A 19340-nucleotide genomic window follows, 5' to 3' on the forward strand; every position below is an offset into this window, starting at 1 on the left:
TGCCTTGCCCTGCTCCAATTATTGCCTCTGATAGGTGACTTTGATCGGCTTTTCGTTCTCCCCGAGAGCCATGCCAGACGTAGCCTCCTTTGCGCTGATCGCCCCAGATTCATTTTCATATTCAACGAATGCAATACCCTTTCTCCCTGGAACCATACGAACTTCTTTAAAGCCGGGAAACCTTCCAAATATAGCACTCAAACCATCTGCATCGTATGTCTCGGGTAGCTCTCTTAAGAACAAAATCTTGTTTGGGGGCAAATATTCGTCAGGAATGACTGGTGCAGCAGCCGCTCCTGTAGGTTTGAGTCCAGCTCCCTTTTGCGCCTTTGCCGGGCGAGAATCTGGTCCGCCAGCTGTGCCAGCAGCACCAGCAGGTCGTTTTAGCTTCTTCTGGGCTTCCAGGGCCTCCTGTGCTTGCTTGCGTTCTGTTGATGGATAAAACCAATGTCAGTCCCAATTCAAAAGTATAATAGGTATAAACCTCTCCATTTAAGCCAGAGTGCGCACCTTTCTCAGCTAATCTCCTCCGCTTGTGAGCCTCTAGTTCCTCGTCACCTCCTTCTCTCATCACCGTTGCATCACTTTTTGTTTTCGCATACTCCAAAACCATCGGTTTTTCAAAGAGCTCAAAGCCGTTAACCTCATCAATGGCGCGGGTAGCAGAGTCAACATTATCAAACACAATGAATGCTTGACCTTTCGCCTTTAAGTTGGTTTTCGCAACAATCTCGAGGATTGAACCGTACTCGGAGAAGATTTCGGTTAGCGCTTCTTTTAGTTGCTCGACTTTAATTCTTTCTTCTAAATTCCGGACCTATTGGGAGAGAAACAAGCGCACAAGCATCACGGTGTAGGTGGTTAGCGGATGGCTAGAGGTATCCAAAAGGGCAAAAGGTACGTGTGCAAGGCGAGACTAACATAGACACTTCAACGAGTTAGCACATATGATGTCCATTTTTTCAGGGGAAAGGAGAAAACAAACGTTGGATTTGGGGGTATCAATGACCCTGACGCAACTGCAGTGGCCATTTTCCCAGAGCGTAAAGCTTTATTCTCCGTTGTTATCCTCTAAATTATATTGAATATTTGAATCGCCAGTAAACTGGAATGTAGCAATACCGTCGACCGAAGGGCTGTCACGTGATGATAAGAAATTGGATCCACCAGTTAGATCAGCCATGGAACCTACCTATATGATTCACGTGACATGGCCTGACACCCTCTCGGGTATTGTGACTAAGCCATCAGTTGCAATTAGGTAATGCCCGGCGGGTGAGACGATGTAAATAAAGACCTTAGCTATATGCAGCCCGGCTTAGTATAATCTCGTGACTCAGTTGAAGTTTAATAGTTATACGCCAAATAGTTATTAATAGAAAATTAGGCGCTTGCTCGAATATTTCTCACCTCTAACGCTTGCTCAAGCAAATAACTCAGATTATATGATGTCCAGAGGCTTTATCTTGAACATGGTTATTAGTTATTACTCGAATAATTATATAGGTTATGTAGATAATTATATGGAACTGCCTCTCAACTTGAATCACAAGATAGCCTGAACTATGTTATCTACCGTCGCCTTTAGCTGTATCGGCGGCTGCATCCAGTTCTCAGTCTTCAGGGGCTTGTTTCCAGTCTGAATAAATAGGTATTCGCTTGTAAGAGCTCGAATCTTTGCATTCGTCAGTATATTATTAGAATATGGGAAGATAAAATAATTCATACCTTGGGGTAAGGGTGTAGCAGCATTTTTGTCATCTTCGACACTATATTCTTTCTCAGGAGCTCATAGTTAAACAAGCAGTAATAGGCCTTGAGTGCAGATTCAATTCTTGGAATGTTAGCCGACTTAAAATGAAACTTCTGGACGAGGCGGAAGAGCTTCCTCATGGAGCTAGATGAAAGTAGACGTTAGTATGAAATCAAATACTGGCAACAAGAGTTTAATGCAATACATACTCAGGATCCAGCTCCAGTATTTCCGGATTGAAGCAATTTTCAATTAAAAACGCAAGGCTCTCAACGGTGGGTATAGCATAACGATCATCTGTTATACTCTCTTCCAAAACTATAAGCAAGCTCATGAAGATATCCCTCTGCATGCGATATCTAGTGTTGTCATTTTGACTGTTGATGAATTCCACAACAGCAGTACGGGACGAGATGATAAGACTGTCGGCGCCAGCGGTGAGGGAAGTGACGAGCCCCTTTATCAGTGGTAAACGAAGCCATTCGACTTGAACCAGGGTGATAAGCTGTGAAAAGTAAGCAACAGTTGAAACTTCACTGAAATGATCAAACCTCGTTTCCAGAGGAGGAAGGCCCGTATCTGATTCCCAATAAACCTCGAAGCATTTCCAGGCCTTAAATCTGACTTTGTCTAACTTCTCAGCTGCTAGCCTTATGATATGCTTCATCAGATGATGCACGTTTGAATGGCCTATCGGATTTCCCAAGCGAGACGCTAAGATCATGTGTACGCCATTGATTGCTTCAGTCCGTATTAGGGATCCAACGTCACCTCGATTGTCAGTAGTGTAATCATTAAGTAATACACCGATATGACTCTCAAGTTGATCTGTGTTATCTATTTCCAGTTTTTGTAAGCATGCATCTTTAAAGGTGAGAATAAGTACTTACCGAGATACGGGAGTACCCCAGTCAGAATACATCTCACAGCAGAGACACGTTTCACAATTACAGCTTCTTCCGGCCCACTGCAGCGCATTAGTTCGTCAAGAATAAGTTTCCTCTCTCTTTCATCACTTGAAGAGTGCCGATAAACTGCACCCAATGCGGCTATTTGACCACTACCAGTTGTTTTTTTCCGGTTTGATTGGACCTCGCTAAGCCATTCCTGAATGATGGCAGACTTCCTTTCTACAGATAAAATAGCGAATATATCCACTGCAGCCTGGGAACTGGCAGCAACAGCTTCATCGTCACTACGTTGAACACATAGCAACAATATAGTGACTGTCATTTCTAGAGAATCATTATTAAGTTGTAGCCCAAAGCGTGGCACATCGCTTCCAAAGAGAGTGTATGAGCGAGCAAGCGAGGATATCAAGCGCGAGCAAGCCTCTGCTGTTAGGTCTGGCCGATATTCTTGGAGAGTCAAACCTTCCACTGAGGGTCCCGATGAAGAGCTAAATATGCCCCAGAGCTGATGGATTCGTCGAGACAATTCAATCACAGGGCCAGGATCTTCAGGGGTATCGTCTTTAGAGGATTCATAGCGAAGAAATGCGTCAACTGTGGCTGAAAGCGCCAGAAATCCTCCATGTCTAGCTTCAACGGAGTTCGAGGATGTCAAAGACAAGGTATGTAGAATCCTATCCAACACGGTACCTATCCCAGCGTATGACATTTGCAAGCTTAACTCTCCAATAGCAAGAGCTGCCGCTCTTCTTGATTTTGGATCTGGAGCACCAATCCCTCTCCACCGTAAAAGCCCTCCTATGAGTGGTGACCAGTACACTTTATCAAGTTTGGAAGCGGCTATAGCCACTTCTGTCATAGCAAATTCCCTTCGCGCCACGGAGTGATAGTCCACAACCTGAACGATTGATATCCCTTCCGAGATTGAGTCAGGGTGGCGCCCAATCAACTCCTGCAGGGCGGCGGATGAGCCCCTCCGAATATTCCCAGAGGGATCAAGGCAAGCTGAGGAGATAAGTTCTATTGCCAAGCTCCGTAAGAGGCATTTATTTCTGTTTTCAGTTGTGCTGATTTCAACAGAGTCCAGCTCTTTCGTGGAATACTTCCTAGCAAGTGACCAGATTCCAAAACAGGATGCATCCCGAACGGTGACACCAATGGAGGCACCGGTCGACGATCTTTGTTCAAAGGTTAAGCCCGAAACGAGGCATTCAAACAGCTGAAATAACCGATCAAGCGGAGGCGATCTCCGGAATAGTAAGTGTCCAAGTGTGAGCATAAGGCCGTGCCATTTTTGGGCATCAACAGATTTGAAACTCCTCAATATAAGTCTACCCATCATGGACCGGGCCTTTTCTTTAGGTATCAATTCACCGCTCTCTTCCTCATAGAGAACGTCTTCGTCCAATGCACTGATCACTGCATCTAATATATCCGCGCCAAGGTCCGGCTCGAGTTTCAAAGCAATCATGCTCAAAGCTTTGCTAGCTGCAAATCGAACTGGCGTATCTTTGTCACCAACGGCAAGGAGAAAATAATCAATTGTATCTTCTAAGATTGTAGAGACTTCGTTTGAAGAGATCTGTAAAAGGTCCGGCCGCTTCTCTAGTGTTAACGAGAGGGTATTCATTTCACGAAGTATTTTGGTCAATAGTTTTCGAGTGGAGGCTGAGGATTGCACAGTGGCAGACATATCGCAACTCCCTCTAGACAGATCAAGAGCTTGGCTAAATATTGGTCTCACAAACGGTGCAATGTCCTCAACCTGAGCAAGGGTTCCAAGTTTCGCTATGAAAGACAGAAGTCCAATGCATGCAAATGTCGAAGGAGGAGTTATTTCTAAACCGGGCTTCAAATGTCCCAAAGCCCACTCGACAAGTGATTTCAACATCCCAAGCTGTTGCATATCCTTCCTTAATGCAAGCCTCGATAGTAGGAGGACGGCTCCCTCTCGCTCTTTTCCCGGTAAAACTAGGTACTTTAGTGAAATAGATAGGATTGCAAGTGCAAGCTTTGGGGTCTTGGAAGAGAGATCCGAGAACGGTGATAGGTTCTGGTAAGGAATTGAAATATTTTCTGACGAAATGGAGGTCAAGTCAAAGGGTGCCAACAAAAGATGAGACAGCCATAGAAGCATAACATATCGTTCTTCCCAGTTAAGCGGCAGGCCCTGTCCGGTCGTAGTTGACCTGTTTATGTCTGCGCTGACAATGCTATCCCACTCAATAAACATTGAAAGCATGGGTTCGAGATACTTCGGTTCATTGCTGAACAAACGAGATATTACCTTCGGGCCTCGAACCTTGCATAGGGTATATATAATTTTGCATATCGCCCGTGCTAGCGGGTAGATCATTTCTGGCTCTTTAATTTTAGTGACAGAACCATAACTATGACCATGGCCAAGAAGGTATGATAAAAAAGCATCCGTCAGGTGCGTGAGTATCCAGTTAAGGTGAGGATCTAACAGTTGTGGCCACTCTTGGAACGGGTCCAACTATCGATGTTAAATTAGAATTGTTCGCGCAAATATATACAACTAAGATGTCAAGGAGCAACTAACTAGGAGGATCAACTTCTCTACTTTCGCTGCCCTTGCCCAACGGTGAACTACTCGTTTTCCGGAATTAGGGTGTTTCCACAGTAATGGAGGAAGTTTCGTCCTAAATTCTTCAATCAGCTCGCCAGACGCTCGCTGAAGCTCAATGTCACGATCATGCACAGCATCCATTTTTGATATCCAGATGATGTTTGTAACACTGGAGCTTGCAACTTGCAGCTGGGTTTTGTTAGGCACTTTTGGCCTTTAGCGGCTAACTCGTCGTTAACTGCTTAGTCATTGGTTTTAGCGTCGGGTCCGCTGCCGACTTGTCAGGTGACCACCAATTTTAGGTTAAAGCTTATGTAATGGGGTATCATCCTTGGATTGGATTGGTGGAGTCAATCGTTTAATCGAAGCATGAACCTAGCCGCGCGGTAATTAAGGAACTTCCTACAGAAATGAGGGGCCTTAAAAGTAAATTTTATTAATATTCAGCTGATATTGTTGTCCAATCATCAACAAAGAGTTCTATAGTGCGGGGGTTATAACTACATGAAATTAGAACTCTAGCATCCCAGAAGCAGTACTGTACCTTTTAGAGCTGAGTATTGTTGGTTGTTGTCTATGCGCTCTCGAATATGCCTCAATTATATGAATATTATATGAGATAACTAACTAGGTAATATTGCGGTCTGGGAAGCAACAAAGAGCGTAATTGAGGATTTACAGTCATGAATAATCCTGGTAAAGGACCACTCGAATTACCATTTAAGGCCAATTCATAAATCTTCATCTGGTGGATCAGATACTGAATCAGCCATCCACATCACGTCCCCTGTGCCCTCTTGTTCACACTGAGCTATTGTCTTCCTCATCCGTGCCGCCGCAATCGCAATAGCTAATGCGTTCCAGACATCTTGGCCATATTCAGAGAAATCGAAGCGGGACATCAGTCGCCCGCTTACTTTGGCGTCAAGTGTAGGAAAGGTCTCGGGGTCAGAGTCAAGTGTCATCAACACCACCACTGGCCCACAGATTAGATACCCTGTGATCACTGGGAAGGTGCGGTCTTGGTATTGTGGGCAAGCCTCAATATGGTCATCGGCTCCGTCATCGCTTTCTATGCTTGGGGTCAGGCGCCAGGCATTTTGATAATTCTTAGCCACGGCAACAAGTTTTGAGTTCATGATATTAACTGCATCTCTGGTGGTCTGATTGGGTTTGAGGGTATATACGGAATAAGGGGGTGTAAATCGTGGCCGCTTCTGCATGTCAATGTCGCGTAGAGTCCACTGAAGATAAGTGCACAAGTATTGCTTGACCACTTTCTCTGGGGGAAGATGGCAAGTGATGCGGTCCCTGACACGTCCACCCAAGGTAATAAGATTGTTAAAGTATTTCATACCTAAAATCTTATCAGTCATTATAGTAGCATTCTGACGGGTTGTCCGTACCTCGAAAGTCGTTCCTGCTAGATATATATGCAGTATGATCGTTTACAGGCTTGAAAAGCGAGCCTGGTAGGGTCATGAAATCCATCTTCCAGCTGTGAGGTAGTACTGGCTCAAACCCACGCATTGCCAGCCGGAAATACATATCTCTCTCTGCGTCAGCCCAATTCCCAGACGGACCCTCTACTGCAGCAGCCCATCTCCTTGCTTTCTCCATGCAAAATTCAATGTCCAAGTCACGCTTTATCTCCCTTTTGGTTGAATATTTGGAACCATATATCTCTTCTTCACTGAGATCACTTTCATGGGCATCGCGGCGAACAATTTGCTTTAAAAGATTTTTGTCGACAATCTTGGGGGATGGGCGATAAACTTCCGCGTTAGATAAACGTTGAGACGGATTCCTTTTTCGATGCTGTTTGGAACGTGGTGTCTGTAACACTGGTGTGTCTGTCTTATCTTTTTCTACTTCAGTCGCCTCATCAAAGACTCGTTGATGGTCCTCGAGAGACACTGAAGACTCAATATCCTCACTTCCAGAGGAGGTATCAGAAGCAGAGGTTGAAAGATCGTCTCTGCTTAGACTGGACTTGGCCTTGCTGCCCTGTCCATCTTCAATGAGTGTGCTACCATCCAGTTCACTATCATAGCCAGAAGACGGGCAAAAACCCTTCTGTAATGAGGGCTTAGGAGGTCGTAGATATATCCTCAATCGTTTTGAAGGTCGTTCCCTGTCGATAAGAGACGAGCCACCATCATCTGAGTTAGCAGTCCTTCCATGGTTTTGGCCGAATTCCCCTTTCTGCACGGTCCTACGCTTCCGTCCAGCACTAGGCGTTTCTGGTGTTAATGGCACGAGACTTTGGTACTTATTTACCTTAGCCTTGAGAGGCTGTCGGTTGCGTCGTAGTCTGCCAGAACTTGGAGGAGATAGCATGGTATGAATAAGGCGATTTCTGGGTATTGCTTCACAGACAGTGTTTATCTTCTGGTTTTGATAGGGTATATTCTGCAGGGTAATAAAAGCAGTGAAATTTCGACATATGCTGGACAGGTAGTCCATTTTTGCGACAGTCTGAGAATCAATTCTTTATAGATGGAGAATTGATCAATTTGCAACAAAGGGCTTGATTCTTTCAAGGTCTGCCGGGGAAATCTTGGATCTATGGCCCTTGTTTCTACTACGGTAGAACCCGCAGAAGACGAGAGTGCCAGCAGTTAGCCAACCAGGAGGATGAAGAACGAAACAGACGTGAAGTGTAGTCAAAATAGCCGAATCGGGTAAGTGGGACTTCATCCGTATAAAAACGGCCTGACTTCCTTTATTTCTGACATGTCGAAGGAAAATGGAGAGTTCACAGGCTTTCTGAGCCATTAGTAAATAGTTAAGGAGCTCACTTTGATTCCTCGGCATCTCGCTGCATCCAAGATGCCAGGATGGCTGAGTTGTCTATGATATAGTGAGACTTCGGATGTTTGTACTGCTCACTTCGAGTGTTCAAAGAAACACTAGATAGCAAAATCAAGTTAAGAACATTCAAGCTATCATTGGTTAGTTCAGCTCCAACATTTTCATGAACAGAGGTAGAAAAGAGGATATGTACGGGTCGAAATGAGGTGAAAAGAAAACAACTAGAGTACTCCCACAAATCTCGCTTTTCTTCTCAGTCTTGTCACTGCAAGAATGACAACTTTATCCTCCTTACATAGTGATCGATCATATAATAATGGGTATATCGGACAATTAACTTTACTATACTACTGACCAAGGGTATTATGAAGATAGGAAACAAGAATGAGGAGAAATAGCATCATTATAGAAAAGTTCGAGGAAACGGAGCAGGAGAAAGAGGAAGTGTGTTGATGCCGCATGAAGACCATTTGAAAGCGGCTACATACCCCCAAACCTCAAGTATGCGCGAGAAAGAGTAAAAGGCAGAAGACAAAGAAGTGTGTACACACGCTTAGTCACAGTCTACAAAATATGAAAAGCCACGGAATTCTTCTTGCATCGCTTGAGTGAGAACTATTACGAACATGTTAGCTTGAGTTACGCTAGAGCCGAAGGACAAAGGGCACTTACCAGACTGAACTGGAGTGAGAACAGGAGTGACACTTGTGAACTCTTGGTCGAAGTTACTCGTATCAGTAGGGCTGGTGATCTTGGGGAAGAAGGGCGGCGGAACACGCTTATGGTAAATGTCATCCCAGTTAATATTCCGGAAGAAGGGGTGGGACATGATTTCCTGGGCATCAGTTGGTCCGGATCCCAATCTTAGTTCTGGCTCACGCGTCAACAGCTTCTGAAGAATTGAGACAGAGTCCCGCGGCATGTGGATGGGGTAAAGAGGTTCATCAGCAAGAATTGCGTCGTAGATTTCGTCCTCATCCTCTCCTCGGAAGGGCGACTGCTGAAGCAACATCTGGTAGATTAGAACGCCAAAGGCCCACCAGTCAACGGCTCTACCATATTTCTTGTCCAGGAGAATCTAAAAGTGGTCCATTAGCGATGATCCAGTGACTGAGAATGAGTTAGAAGGGATAACATACCTCTGGCGCCATGAACTCGGGAGTTCCACAGAATGTACTCGTGGTACTACCATACCACATCTCCTCCTTACACAGACCGTAATCGGCAATTTTAAGATGCCCATCTAGCGATAATAGGATGTTATCGAGCTTAAGATCTCGATAAATGACACCATTTTCATGGAAATACTTCAAAGCCAAACAAACTTCGGCAGCATAGAATCTAGTAAGAAGTGGTTAGTTAGGACTCATTTATGTAACTGGGGTTAGAGGACACTCACTGAGCTCGTTTAAGACCAAATTGACCACGTTGAATATGCAACATTAGATCACCACCACTGATATACTCCATAACGAAGTAGACACGAGTCTCTGTTTGGAAACAGGCGTGGAGATTAAGCAGAAACGGGTGACGTTCCTTGTTGGCAATCAAAAACACTCGTTTCTCTGACTTGGTGCTTTCCACTTCGTCATTTTCAATGATGAATTCCTTCTTCAGGACCTTGATAGCATAAAGCTTTTTGCTCGTCTTCGATTCTGCAAGCATGACTTTTCCAAAGTTTCCTTTACCAAGAACTGCAAGGAAGTTGAAATGATCCAATCCAATCATAGCACCAGCCTTCTTTTGGGGGTGTGCAGAAGTGGGTGGTGGCACTTGATCCTTCGTAGCAAGAGCTGATGGGTGGCCAGCAACAGGGGCTGGCTGCTGGTGTTGCTGCTGATGCTGCGGGTGCGGTGGGTGCTGTGGATGTTGCTGCTGTTGCTGCTGCTGATGCTGCTGGTGAGGTGGTACCATAGGATACTGGTGTCCTGCGGGCTGGTGACCGACTTGGATTGGAGGGAGTTGGGGTGCTTGGACACGCGCATAGGCTCCAGGGTCGTAGTGAGAATGTGGTGGTGGCTGCGGCTGTTGCTGCTGGGGCAACCTAGATTCGCAGTTAGTACATGAGGGCTCTTCAGCGATGACTCTGGGATGGTTTGAAAGCGGTTTATCATACCCTGTCTGCTGTGGCATTGGGCGCATGCCTGTCGCCGCCGCCGCCGCGGCAGCAGCGGCAGCGCTTGAAGGGCTATGTGGAGAGGCAACGGGGCGTCCTGGAGAAGTTGGAGATTGTGGAGGCATGTATGAAGAGCTGGCTGCACTGACAGCTTCTGCTGAAGGAGACATCATTGGTGCGCCGTAACTGTCTTGAGATTGCCGATGTCCACCTTCAATAGGTGCAGGCTTGGGACGAGGGGGTTTGGTTGAACCACCACTTGTCCTATTGGTATTTCTTGCTTTGATAATAGTCTCCAGGATTTGGTTAGCTACCTCCATGGACATCCCGCAGAAGTCAGGCACCAGGTGAGCACAGTTAGCATGACAGGTAAGGGAGCATTCTATTTATACTAGTTAGTACACCTGTCTTGTAGATAGGTGAGAAGAAATGGTGATACATACCGGAACATCGTTTGGCATTCTTCCTTCCGAAAGGCAACAAATAACCGCAGTGGCAGCACCAATTAGCAGAGATGTTGGAGTATCCCTCGAACCTATGAGGAATGCGGTGGTTGATCTTCTCCTCATCCGGATCGGTCTCATAGTTTGCCTTGCTAATACACTTGGTCACAACTTTAGGGTAGCACTTTCGGTGACAGGTATACTTGCAGTCAGAGCACTGCATACCCGCTGCATATTTGAGAAAATCACCACAAAGAGCGCACCGCATAATGTTGTAGAACTGCTGGGTAATGAATTTGTGACCTTGCTTCTCATGGACCTCTTCTTTCTTTTGACGGACGGCTCCTTGACGGTTGAGACCGATATCAAACGGTCGCCTATCCTTGAGTTGTTTGGCTATTAGGCTTACTGTTAGTATAGTTCCCATTAAATAAAGGGTTTCATGTGCTTTGATATATGAGAAGTAGAGGCAAGGACAGTATTTCAACAAAGAAATTCTTACCAAAGCTCATCGTAAGGTGTATCCTCCCCACGGGCTCCAAAGCAAACCATGAGTCAACCATGACTGTGGCATTTTGACCGATAGGAGCTTGCCCTGGAGGTTGAGTTCTGGCGGGCTGGCTAGGTTGGAACGAGCTTCCCTGGAACTGCGTATCTGGCCTGATGGCTCCATGATCCATTTTATCAGCAGAAACCCATCCGGAGGCATTGAATTCTGTCTCGATCTTTTTGCGGCGCATCTCTTCCGCAATATCCGAAATCCGTATCCAGAGCATACCAATAGGCGTTGGTCGGTCACCGGACTTATCATACACAGTGAGTTCAATCTCGTTTGCCTTGTCAATGTCCACGTTAAAGGTTTCTTCAGTCCATTTATCTGACCTAGTAGCCCGGGTTTTGGCTTTTACTGCATCTTCAACTTTCATGATCACAAACGTTTCCGGGCCCCGTGAAAATCTAGATCCAGCAGCATGGTCAACGTCTCTAACAGCATGGATTTTCATAGTTAGATGACCGGTCAGAGGCTTGCGCATGTTGGGGGCATTCAAACTGTCATCTAAGCAGTGGGTTAGTAAAGTCCAGAACGGAAAAAGTGACCATAACGCATTGAGGAATATTCTAACCATCCGGATGATCTGATGCACTCTCAATATCAACATGAAGGTCCTCATATCGTTTCAAGGCCTGTTTTAGCAGCTGGATCTTCTGGTTGCTCTCGATACGCCTGCCTTCTGCATCTGCTCGGCTTTTTCGATCACCCTCGTCTTGATAAAGCCGCACCATCTTCTCGATACCAGCCTTGTACTGTTTCTCAACACTTAATTTGAACTCGAGCTGTGACAGCATAAGCTGAATCTTAGGTCCCAAATATGGAGTATCATATTTGATCAAATCTACAAAACCAGCACCAGTCAGCAAAAGATCATATATATTATAAAGTGCAATAGCAAAGCCGGAACTGGGTAGCAAGAAACGAACCTAACTTGCTAAAATTTGGGCGTGCTTTGGGCATGGCGGAGTCCGGACGGGGGTCGTGGAAAGGTGCTCGGGGAGGCATCATGCCCGTTCCACCCTGGCTGTAACCTCCTGGGCCAACATCTCCATAGCCACCCTGGTCACTGCCACGGTATGAGGAGCCGACGTCCTTTGGGGGTAAAGGCGGGCCGTCACCAGGGCCTCGCGTCGCGGTAGGAGAAGTATTTCCACGGCCCATCTTTCGAAGCTGCAGCTCTTGCATCTTCTCCTCGAGATAAGCAATGTTCTTCCGTCCATCCCGTATATTGGCGTCCACTCGCTGCTGTACGAGTGGGTTATCAGTAGACTGTCTCATATTTGTTGCGGCAGCAATGAGGGCCTTCTCGCGATCGATTTTGCGATACACGGTGGCGATGAGCTCGTCGTCGCCCTCCATGTTTGCGGTATTGGAGGAGGAGACGGCTTTATAGTCGCTTCTAATAGGTTTGTAGGACTCGTCTGAGTTGCCGGTTCAGCTAAGATAAGACGAGCGTATTCCCGCAGTGTGTGTTGTGGTCTTGTGTCTCGGGGTGCGGGGGGGCTAGGAGAGCGAACAGGGTCTCCGAAAGGCCCGGGGCGGCAACGCAAGCGAGCTGTTCAGCCAGATCAGCGAGAGATCGTGAAGAAGGGAAGACTGTGCAATTGTATGGAGGAGAGAGTCTGTGCTTGGGACGGAGATCATGCGCTTCTGGCAGGCGTCATGTACCTCCCGCTGTCGTGCAAGATGGGTGCTTGAGTGACGTTTTGTATGTAACTGGACAACACCAACCGAGCGACTGGCCACTACGACAGCACCGCGAGAGAAGAGCGTTGTGCAGCGATGCCAGCTGCCGTTCCCGCGTCCGAGGAGCGATGAAGAAAGCAAAGGGAAGTTGAGGTGCGCCCGTTGGTGGCTCTTAGGCGGTCATCTCGGGGTCGCGAGCCAGCTGAGGGTGGTTTGACGTTGGGTGGTTTTTTCTCGCTCTCTTGGGACTAACTTACAACTTAGTTTTAACTAACTAGTCAGCTAGGGAGGGGGAAGGGAAAGAGCCGCAATATTTTCGTGGTGGGGAGTGTATAACTATTATCTGCGCTGGGCCCACGCACGAAACAGAGCAGAGAGCAGCAGCAGCAGAAGAAGAAGAACGTTGTGAGGTAGAGAGTAGCAGGTACATGTAGTCAGTGGTCTCTGGGCATCTGACTGTAGAAGATGGCCGCCCAGCGGTAGTGGTGGGTGGTTTTTGTTATGGCTTCGACGCGGTAGGGCTGCCCAACCCCTGAATCGCTGCATAAACAGTTAGGTGTCCTGTCTAGTTATCTACTGGCCCCGAAGGGAAACAAACACACATCGGATATTGAACGAGCCCTGGAATAGTAAAAAGCGCCTCGCCGTCTATACTCCTGGTACTATGTAGACACACGATGCCCAAAGACAGCCGCCTGCTATTCAAGGCTCAAATGGCAGGCGAATAAGTTAGTTACTGCTTAACTACTCCGTACGGAGTATACATAGAGAGCTTGGTTCCATTTTAGCAAGAACAAAGATCAGCGGGCTAGTTAGCGAGGCTTCGGCAGCTTCACCCTCGCCGAAGCAAGACCCTCTCCTTTTCTGTCTTCCATATCGGCGTGCATTATAGTACAGTTACCCGAGGTTTGTCAGGAGGAGAATCGCAGGAGTAAAGAACCTGCTTCCGACAAGCTCACTGGCATGGTCTCGGAGCTTGTGCCGTAGGAGAGAGCTAGATAAGTGATCTTCCGAAAGCCCTTGTTGACCATATAGTCCAACCCAACGGGGAAAGGGTACCGAGATGCCATCCGCACGGATAGCGCTATCTATCACATCACTGCCCAGCGTCGCCTTAGTCTGTCCTTCTCTTTCGAACACAACCGCCTATCATCAACTTTTATCTTCGTCTTCGTCCTTTTATCTCGATATAAAAGGGGGGTTGGTCTCAGGGTCGAAGATTGTCTATGCACGTGACCACTAGGGCGCCCGGGCGGGTGTTGCCGGCCAAAAGAGTCCGTGGAAGCCGCAAAAGCTCGAAGATCAAAATTGAAAGTTATCTGGTCGTTCACTAACTAGCGAACCGACTGACTGACAGTGACGGGCTCGGTATTTCAGAAATATGGGTAAGCCGAGGAGAAAGATGCTGGCCACGGCCGAAGAGACGCTCTACCCACCACCAGCACTCGAGGAAGGACAGTCAATCGCCCGAGTCGTCAAGGCAACAGGAAACAACATATACTCCGTCGAACTGCCATCCAAGGAGTCAATACTGGTTGAACTCCCAGCACGTTTCCGTTCTACTATCTGGATGAAACGAGGCACTTTTGTCGTCGTAGATTCCACAGCGTTAGAAGAGCGAGATAACAAGCTGTCTGGAGAGATTGTGAATATAGTTAGGGACGACAAGGCATGGAGAAAGGCAGATTTCTGGTTCGTCTCAAGCTTGTAATCCATTATAGATCAAGTAGAGTGCTAATATAGTGTCTTTCGTAGGCCAAAGGAGTTTGTGAAGAAAGTCGTCGAGGACAGTGATGACGAAGAGTCCACCGTTGGAAAACTCCCTCCCTCAGACGACGACGAGGTGTGATCGACCGTTAATTTTGATTGTCGATAACGTCTTTTGTTTCAGCCTTGAGCTTAGCTGGCCTTTGTTCTTCACATTGCACCCCCCAGAACACACCTAGGACCTGAATTGCGAGACAACCCACTACCATCGTCGAGCTCGCGTTTGTGCTAGGATAGATGTTCCATGCCCATTCCTGCGCAGCCCATAGGATGAGCACAAGAACTGGGTGGAAACTGCTTTTCCACAGTATCAGGGGGGTTGTCCACACGAGATACGCATAGAATTGGTAGTGCAAACTCCGTGCACAGAGCAGGCCGATAACCACGGATGTCATCATGGTTGTAGCAATGTAGGAGTTCGATATATTGCGTTGCAGGTTTCGTCCACGGAATGCTTGTTGTACCAAAGAACCAAGGTCCATTTTTGCGGGACGAGTCCAGACAAAGGCCAGGAAAGTCACCAGCAAAGATATGTGCACTGCTAGCAATGCAACTGAGAAAGGTCTAGACAAGAATACATCTTCCCCGATAAACCGCCAGTTCACTGTCCACTTGAACAGGAACTGTCGAGTAAACTCAAACGCCCTTGTCATGTAGCCTGTTGGGTTCTCTAGAAGGAAAGGCAGGCCAAGTAAGATCTAGAATAGAATAAATTTAATTATCTTCTTCAATAATAATTTATTCCCCATGTGCAGAGGGTAACGAAAAATAACATACCTGTACCAATACGAAGAACACACCCATCCCCAACGCCTGCCCAAATCCTACAGCAAATGTAAGGATAACCGCGATTGCAGGAGCAGCAAGCAATCCTGTCATTTTTATACTTACACTCAGCGTCCATAGCAGGACAGCGGCATACCACTGTCGTTTAAGCATCATATACATCGCTAGCCAGATAAAACCTGCAGCGGGGCCATCATTAAACATCCGCAGCATGAAAATACTGTGCAATCTTTTCGAAAGCACGAGAAGAGGGTATATATATGGCGGAGCATGTACTGCTCTATAGCATGCCATAACAATTGCCAGGAATATAAGATATAGGGCCGCAAACAGCGTCTGCGCAAGCGGGATATCACGTCCCTCGTCTGTCACATTATATAAAGCGGTATATGCATAGACATGGCCGGCAGGGTAGACGAGACGTCCCGTAGACCCTTTAATCGCCGTGTAGTCTCTTTCACCGGAAAGGAACAAGTGTATGTGTTGCATGTAGGTAGACCAGTCGATTTCGGTGTCTGATTTGAGCAATCTGTCAGCTAATGGGGCACCTTGAGGGGGCGTAAATCCTACCGGTAGCGATAAACTCAGGACTCACATGGCACTTTAAGTATGATAGCAGCACATAGGCATGCATCGAACGCTAGCAGCAGCGGACAAATCCATCTTGAGTGTTTGGGGTTCGTGAGAAGGTCTAGCACGGCAGTATATAACCGGCTCATAGCGAGAGCAATCGGAAGTTTTGGTATGTGTAAACTGTTCGACGTTAGAATAGGCTGACCGTTTTCATAGCTTCTAAGTCAACGAGGTTCCAATTGATATGGTAGCACCGAGTCTTGCTGTGGTAAATCAACAGTCAATATTTTCTTTTGGGTTGGTTGGTAACTAGTTAGTGAGCTCAACAACGAACCGACCGCGTCAAGACGGAAGCTCGAAGCTTAACTAACTAGTTTAACCTGGAGTTAGCACCTTTTTATACTTAACATTTAGGTATCTACTGTGAGCCGAATACCACGAACACTACGGAGTAGGACCACCAGTTATAGATTCACTGTGGCTTCTGATAGTAGCAGTGCATCTTTAACCATACCGTTTAGTTGATAGAAGCTCTGCCGCGTTTATTACAATTTAATAAGCGATGGTAACGTTTCTTATAACAATAGGATCTTGTGCAATAAAATAGTAATTAGTATAGATACGGGTATATTTCTGGACATGTAAACAACGTAAACATAAGCTCATAAGATGGGAACCATGGAAAAGAGTCTCATATTAGTATGTTCAGGCAAGTTCATGAACGATTGTTTGGGGCTCCGCTGGGAGTTCGACCACCCTGCCACCCCCTTCAAGCTCTGCAGAAGGCCCATAACTAACACCGTCCAGTTCTACTCTCCGATTAGTAAAAGTTGGCTCAAGTTCTGCTGGGTGCGAGCCGCTTCTATACGGGGGTGTGCCTCGGGGAGTATATTCGGGAACTGTATTATGTCCATCGTCGCCATTCAATTCCAGTATACCCTTGGGCAGAGGGATATTATTGTCGTGTTCTTTCCAGGACTTTTGCTTTGGTTCAACACCCACAACCTCAATGATCAGCCGATATCGCTTATGCAACTTCTTCTCTTCCTTCTTGTCGATTTCCCCTCCACCTTCACCATCTTGTGAGCGATCTTTCCCTTTTGCCTTTTTCTTTGCACCAAAGGACATGAAATCAAAAGTTCCGCTGCCAGATTTAGAGCCTTCTTTTGTCTTTTTCCTGGGAAGAGCCAGTCTGACGTATATTCCTCTATTTTTAAAGGCGGTATTATTCCAGCGTTTCAAGACAGTGACCAATTCCCCTTCTTCTTGCAAGTAATCCTTGACTTTGGTCTCGATGGACATGGCATTCACGGCCTTTCCAGCATAGTAGCCTGGCGCAGCACCAAAGACCAGCAAGGGCACGGCGCTTACGAGGCCAACGCTTATTCCAACAGTCCAGGCAGCGATTTTCTCTGCTGTCGTAAGCGCAAACGCCTCTACCATCTCATCACTGAACTGCTTCCATTCGGCAGGGGGGACATTGTTCTCAAATAAGCGCTGGTGGTATAGGAACCCGGACTCGACGGTAGCTTTGATTGTTGGGACTTCAAATATGTTTGGATTTGATTCCAAGAGCGTTCCCGGGGTAGACGTTGAAGGTGACGTTGGCGATGACGAAGACCAAGACGTTGGCGATATGGGCTTGGGTGAGTGACACCGGCGTGGCTGAGCTTTACCACTCTGGGACTCGTCACTTCACAGAAGCATTGTTAATCTCGTAGTCAAAGAATTGACTGACACGTTTATCAAATGCTAAGGGCGTCACTAACTCCGAAGACTCTCGATATGGCCGCGAAGTGGAAATTCCCACCTCCTACCATCCGTAAGTTCCCGCATTAGCGATATCCTCCATATAACTATGTTACTCACAGTGGGATGACATTAAGCCTACCTTCTGCTCCATTGTGTATGAGTTCGCTCCTCGTTACTCGTCTCACGAGTTGAACAACGAGCTAACGAATATGTATTGTGGTAGGTATAATCCGTTTCCTCAGAGGACAATGACCAATTCAGAGAGCCAAAGTCCAGCCTTGCCAGGTCAGAAGGCCGAATTTCATATCGTCTCAGAAGTTAGGGAAGATGGGAATTCTTTGTCCCCCGAAGGAGCCGGCGCAACTCTTCTTATTGTTGGCCTGAGCCTTAGCTTGACGGCATGATTTTTAAGCCCAGTACGTCACGGACGATAATCCCAAGGGTGATGGAAAAAAGAAAAATAATCCGCACGGCATGGCTATCTTGTGTCAAGCTGCTGTTTGATATATCCCCTATCATCATCGTTACTAATTCTGTACGTAGGCCGGCGAAATAACTATCCATGTCGAGCCGGACAAGGCTAGAAAGCAGTGCTCTGGCGTGGAGGAGTACATACTTGCTGCATCTCGAAGAAGTTAACTGATACTCAAATTGTCCATTTTGTCCAGAGTAAGTTGATCCTTCAAGAAACAACTTCCTTGGCTTCTTTGTCCTTAATCTGCCAATTTTGGCTGGATTGGATCGTATTTGAAGACTGGGGAATGAATCTGGTTGCTGGGATTGGCTGATGAAACAGCCGAGACGCAGGCCAGAGCTGCAAGGCTGGCTGGCTTAACTAGGTGTTCCGTAGTTACGTTTATCAGATTGAAGACGGAGAGTCTGTACAGCCAAACTGCAGGCAGGCTGTCTCTTCTTCCTTGCATCGTATCTCCTGGATGATGCTATATACGGAGTACACGGACGGGGGTCGTGGTATTACTAGGACTGCGCGGAGTTGTTGGTGTTGCTCATTGGGAAGGCTTCCGCTTCCGGCCCGCGCGCGCGTGACACAAAGGCCACCACCGGCCGCTCCACTCCCAGCAGTCCTTGATGGTCTAGTGGTCATGATTTCCGCTTGTCAATTCTCGCTGAGAATAACAAGCGCGGGAGACCGGGGTTCGATTCCCCGTCAGGGAGTTCTTTTTTGCCTTTTTTTTTTTTTTTTTTTTTTCATCATTCTTGCCGTGACAAGGAAAAAAATAGAGTGGTGTGATAAATTACCGTAGTTATTCCCGATATCATTCTTCGAGTCGACTACTCGGGCAGCCTCTTCAACTATAAGGCGTTAAAAACATAGAGCCAAAGCAGGCGGGTGTAATAGAGACCTTTTTCCTTATAGACTTTGTAAAAAATAATGGCGCTCCTTCAGGGACTTGAATAATATTATAAGGGCTTAAGGACATTTAGCAAGCTTGATATCAATGGACTAGCCTGGATCTATTGAATTTAACCACTTTAGGTTCCTGAAAGAGGGCAGAAACCGATTAATAGGGAAAGGGTACTTGGTTGCAATGATTTAAAGGGTTCTCAAGGCGAAGTCAAGGAAGGGGAAGTGAA

At 46.7% G+C, this 19340-nt stretch overlaps 7 protein-coding genes across 7 annotated transcripts; 1 reads left to right on the forward strand and 6 right to left on the reverse strand.

The window, feature by feature from the left end:
- Window positions 1–18: 18 nt before the first annotated feature.
- On the reverse strand, window positions 19–847 carry ARB_04373 (uncharacterized protein; the record flags this gene model as incomplete). Its single annotated transcript, XM_003017446.1, has 3 exons — window positions 19–428; window positions 511–817; window positions 842–847. The coding sequence occupies 3 exons, from the start codon at window positions 845–847 to the stop codon at window positions 19–21; spliced, it is 723 nt and encodes a 240-aa protein (XP_003017492.1).
- Window positions 848–1546: 699 nt separating this feature from the next.
- ARB_04374 (tubulin-specific chaperone D, putative) lies at window positions 1547–5395 on the reverse strand (the record flags this gene model as incomplete). The annotated part of the gene is made up of 4 exons (XM_003017447.1): window positions 1547–1769; window positions 1963–2590; window positions 2644–5161; window positions 5228–5395. 4 exons carry the CDS (start codon window positions 5393–5395, stop codon window positions 1547–1549), a joined length of 3537 nt encoding a protein of 1178 aa, XP_003017493.1.
- A 590-nt stretch (window positions 5396–5985) lies between these two features.
- Window positions 5986–7720, reverse strand: ARB_04375 (uncharacterized protein; the record flags this gene model as incomplete). Its single annotated transcript, XM_003017448.1, has 2 exons — window positions 5986–6611; window positions 6661–7720. 2 exons carry the CDS (start codon window positions 7718–7720, stop codon window positions 5986–5988), a joined length of 1686 nt encoding a protein of 561 aa, XP_003017494.1.
- A 751-nt stretch (window positions 7721–8471) lies between these two features.
- ARB_04376 (uncharacterized protein) lies at window positions 8472–12539 on the reverse strand (the record flags this gene model as incomplete). Its single annotated transcript, XM_003017449.1, has 8 exons — window positions 8472–8548; window positions 8741–9146; window positions 9208–9409; window positions 9468–10566; window positions 10628–11023; window positions 11130–11684; window positions 11752–12086; window positions 12112–12539. The coding sequence occupies 8 exons, from the start codon at window positions 12537–12539 to the stop codon at window positions 8472–8474; spliced, it is 3498 nt and encodes a 1165-aa protein (XP_003017495.1).
- Window positions 12540–14268: 1729 nt separating this feature from the next.
- Window positions 14269–14577, forward strand: ARB_04377 (uncharacterized protein; the record flags this gene model as incomplete). Its single annotated transcript, XM_003017450.1, has 1 exon — window positions 14269–14577. The coding sequence occupies one exon, from the start codon at window positions 14269–14271 to the stop codon at window positions 14575–14577; it is 309 nt and encodes a 102-aa protein (XP_003017496.1).
- A 145-nt stretch (window positions 14578–14722) lies between these two features.
- On the reverse strand, window positions 14723–15908 carry ARB_04378 (uncharacterized protein; the record flags this gene model as incomplete). The annotated part of the gene is made up of 2 exons (XM_003017451.1): window positions 14723–15331; window positions 15411–15908. 2 exons carry the CDS (start codon window positions 15906–15908, stop codon window positions 14723–14725), a joined length of 1107 nt encoding a protein of 368 aa, XP_003017497.1.
- Window positions 15909–16697: 789 nt separating this feature from the next.
- ARB_04379 (uncharacterized protein) lies at window positions 16698–17895 on the reverse strand (the record flags this gene model as incomplete). The annotated part of the gene is made up of 2 exons (XM_003017452.1): window positions 16698–17662; window positions 17862–17895. The coding sequence occupies 2 exons, from the start codon at window positions 17893–17895 to the stop codon at window positions 16698–16700; spliced, it is 999 nt and encodes a 332-aa protein (XP_003017498.1).
- Between the last annotated feature and the right edge of the window lie 1445 nt (window positions 17896–19340).

This window comes from Trichophyton benhamiae, assembly GCF_000151125.1.
Source record: "Trichophyton benhamiae CBS 112371 chromosome Unknown contig01293.0, whole genome shotgun sequence".
NCBI lineage: Eukaryota > Fungi > Ascomycota > Eurotiomycetes > Onygenales > Arthrodermataceae > Trichophyton > Trichophyton benhamiae.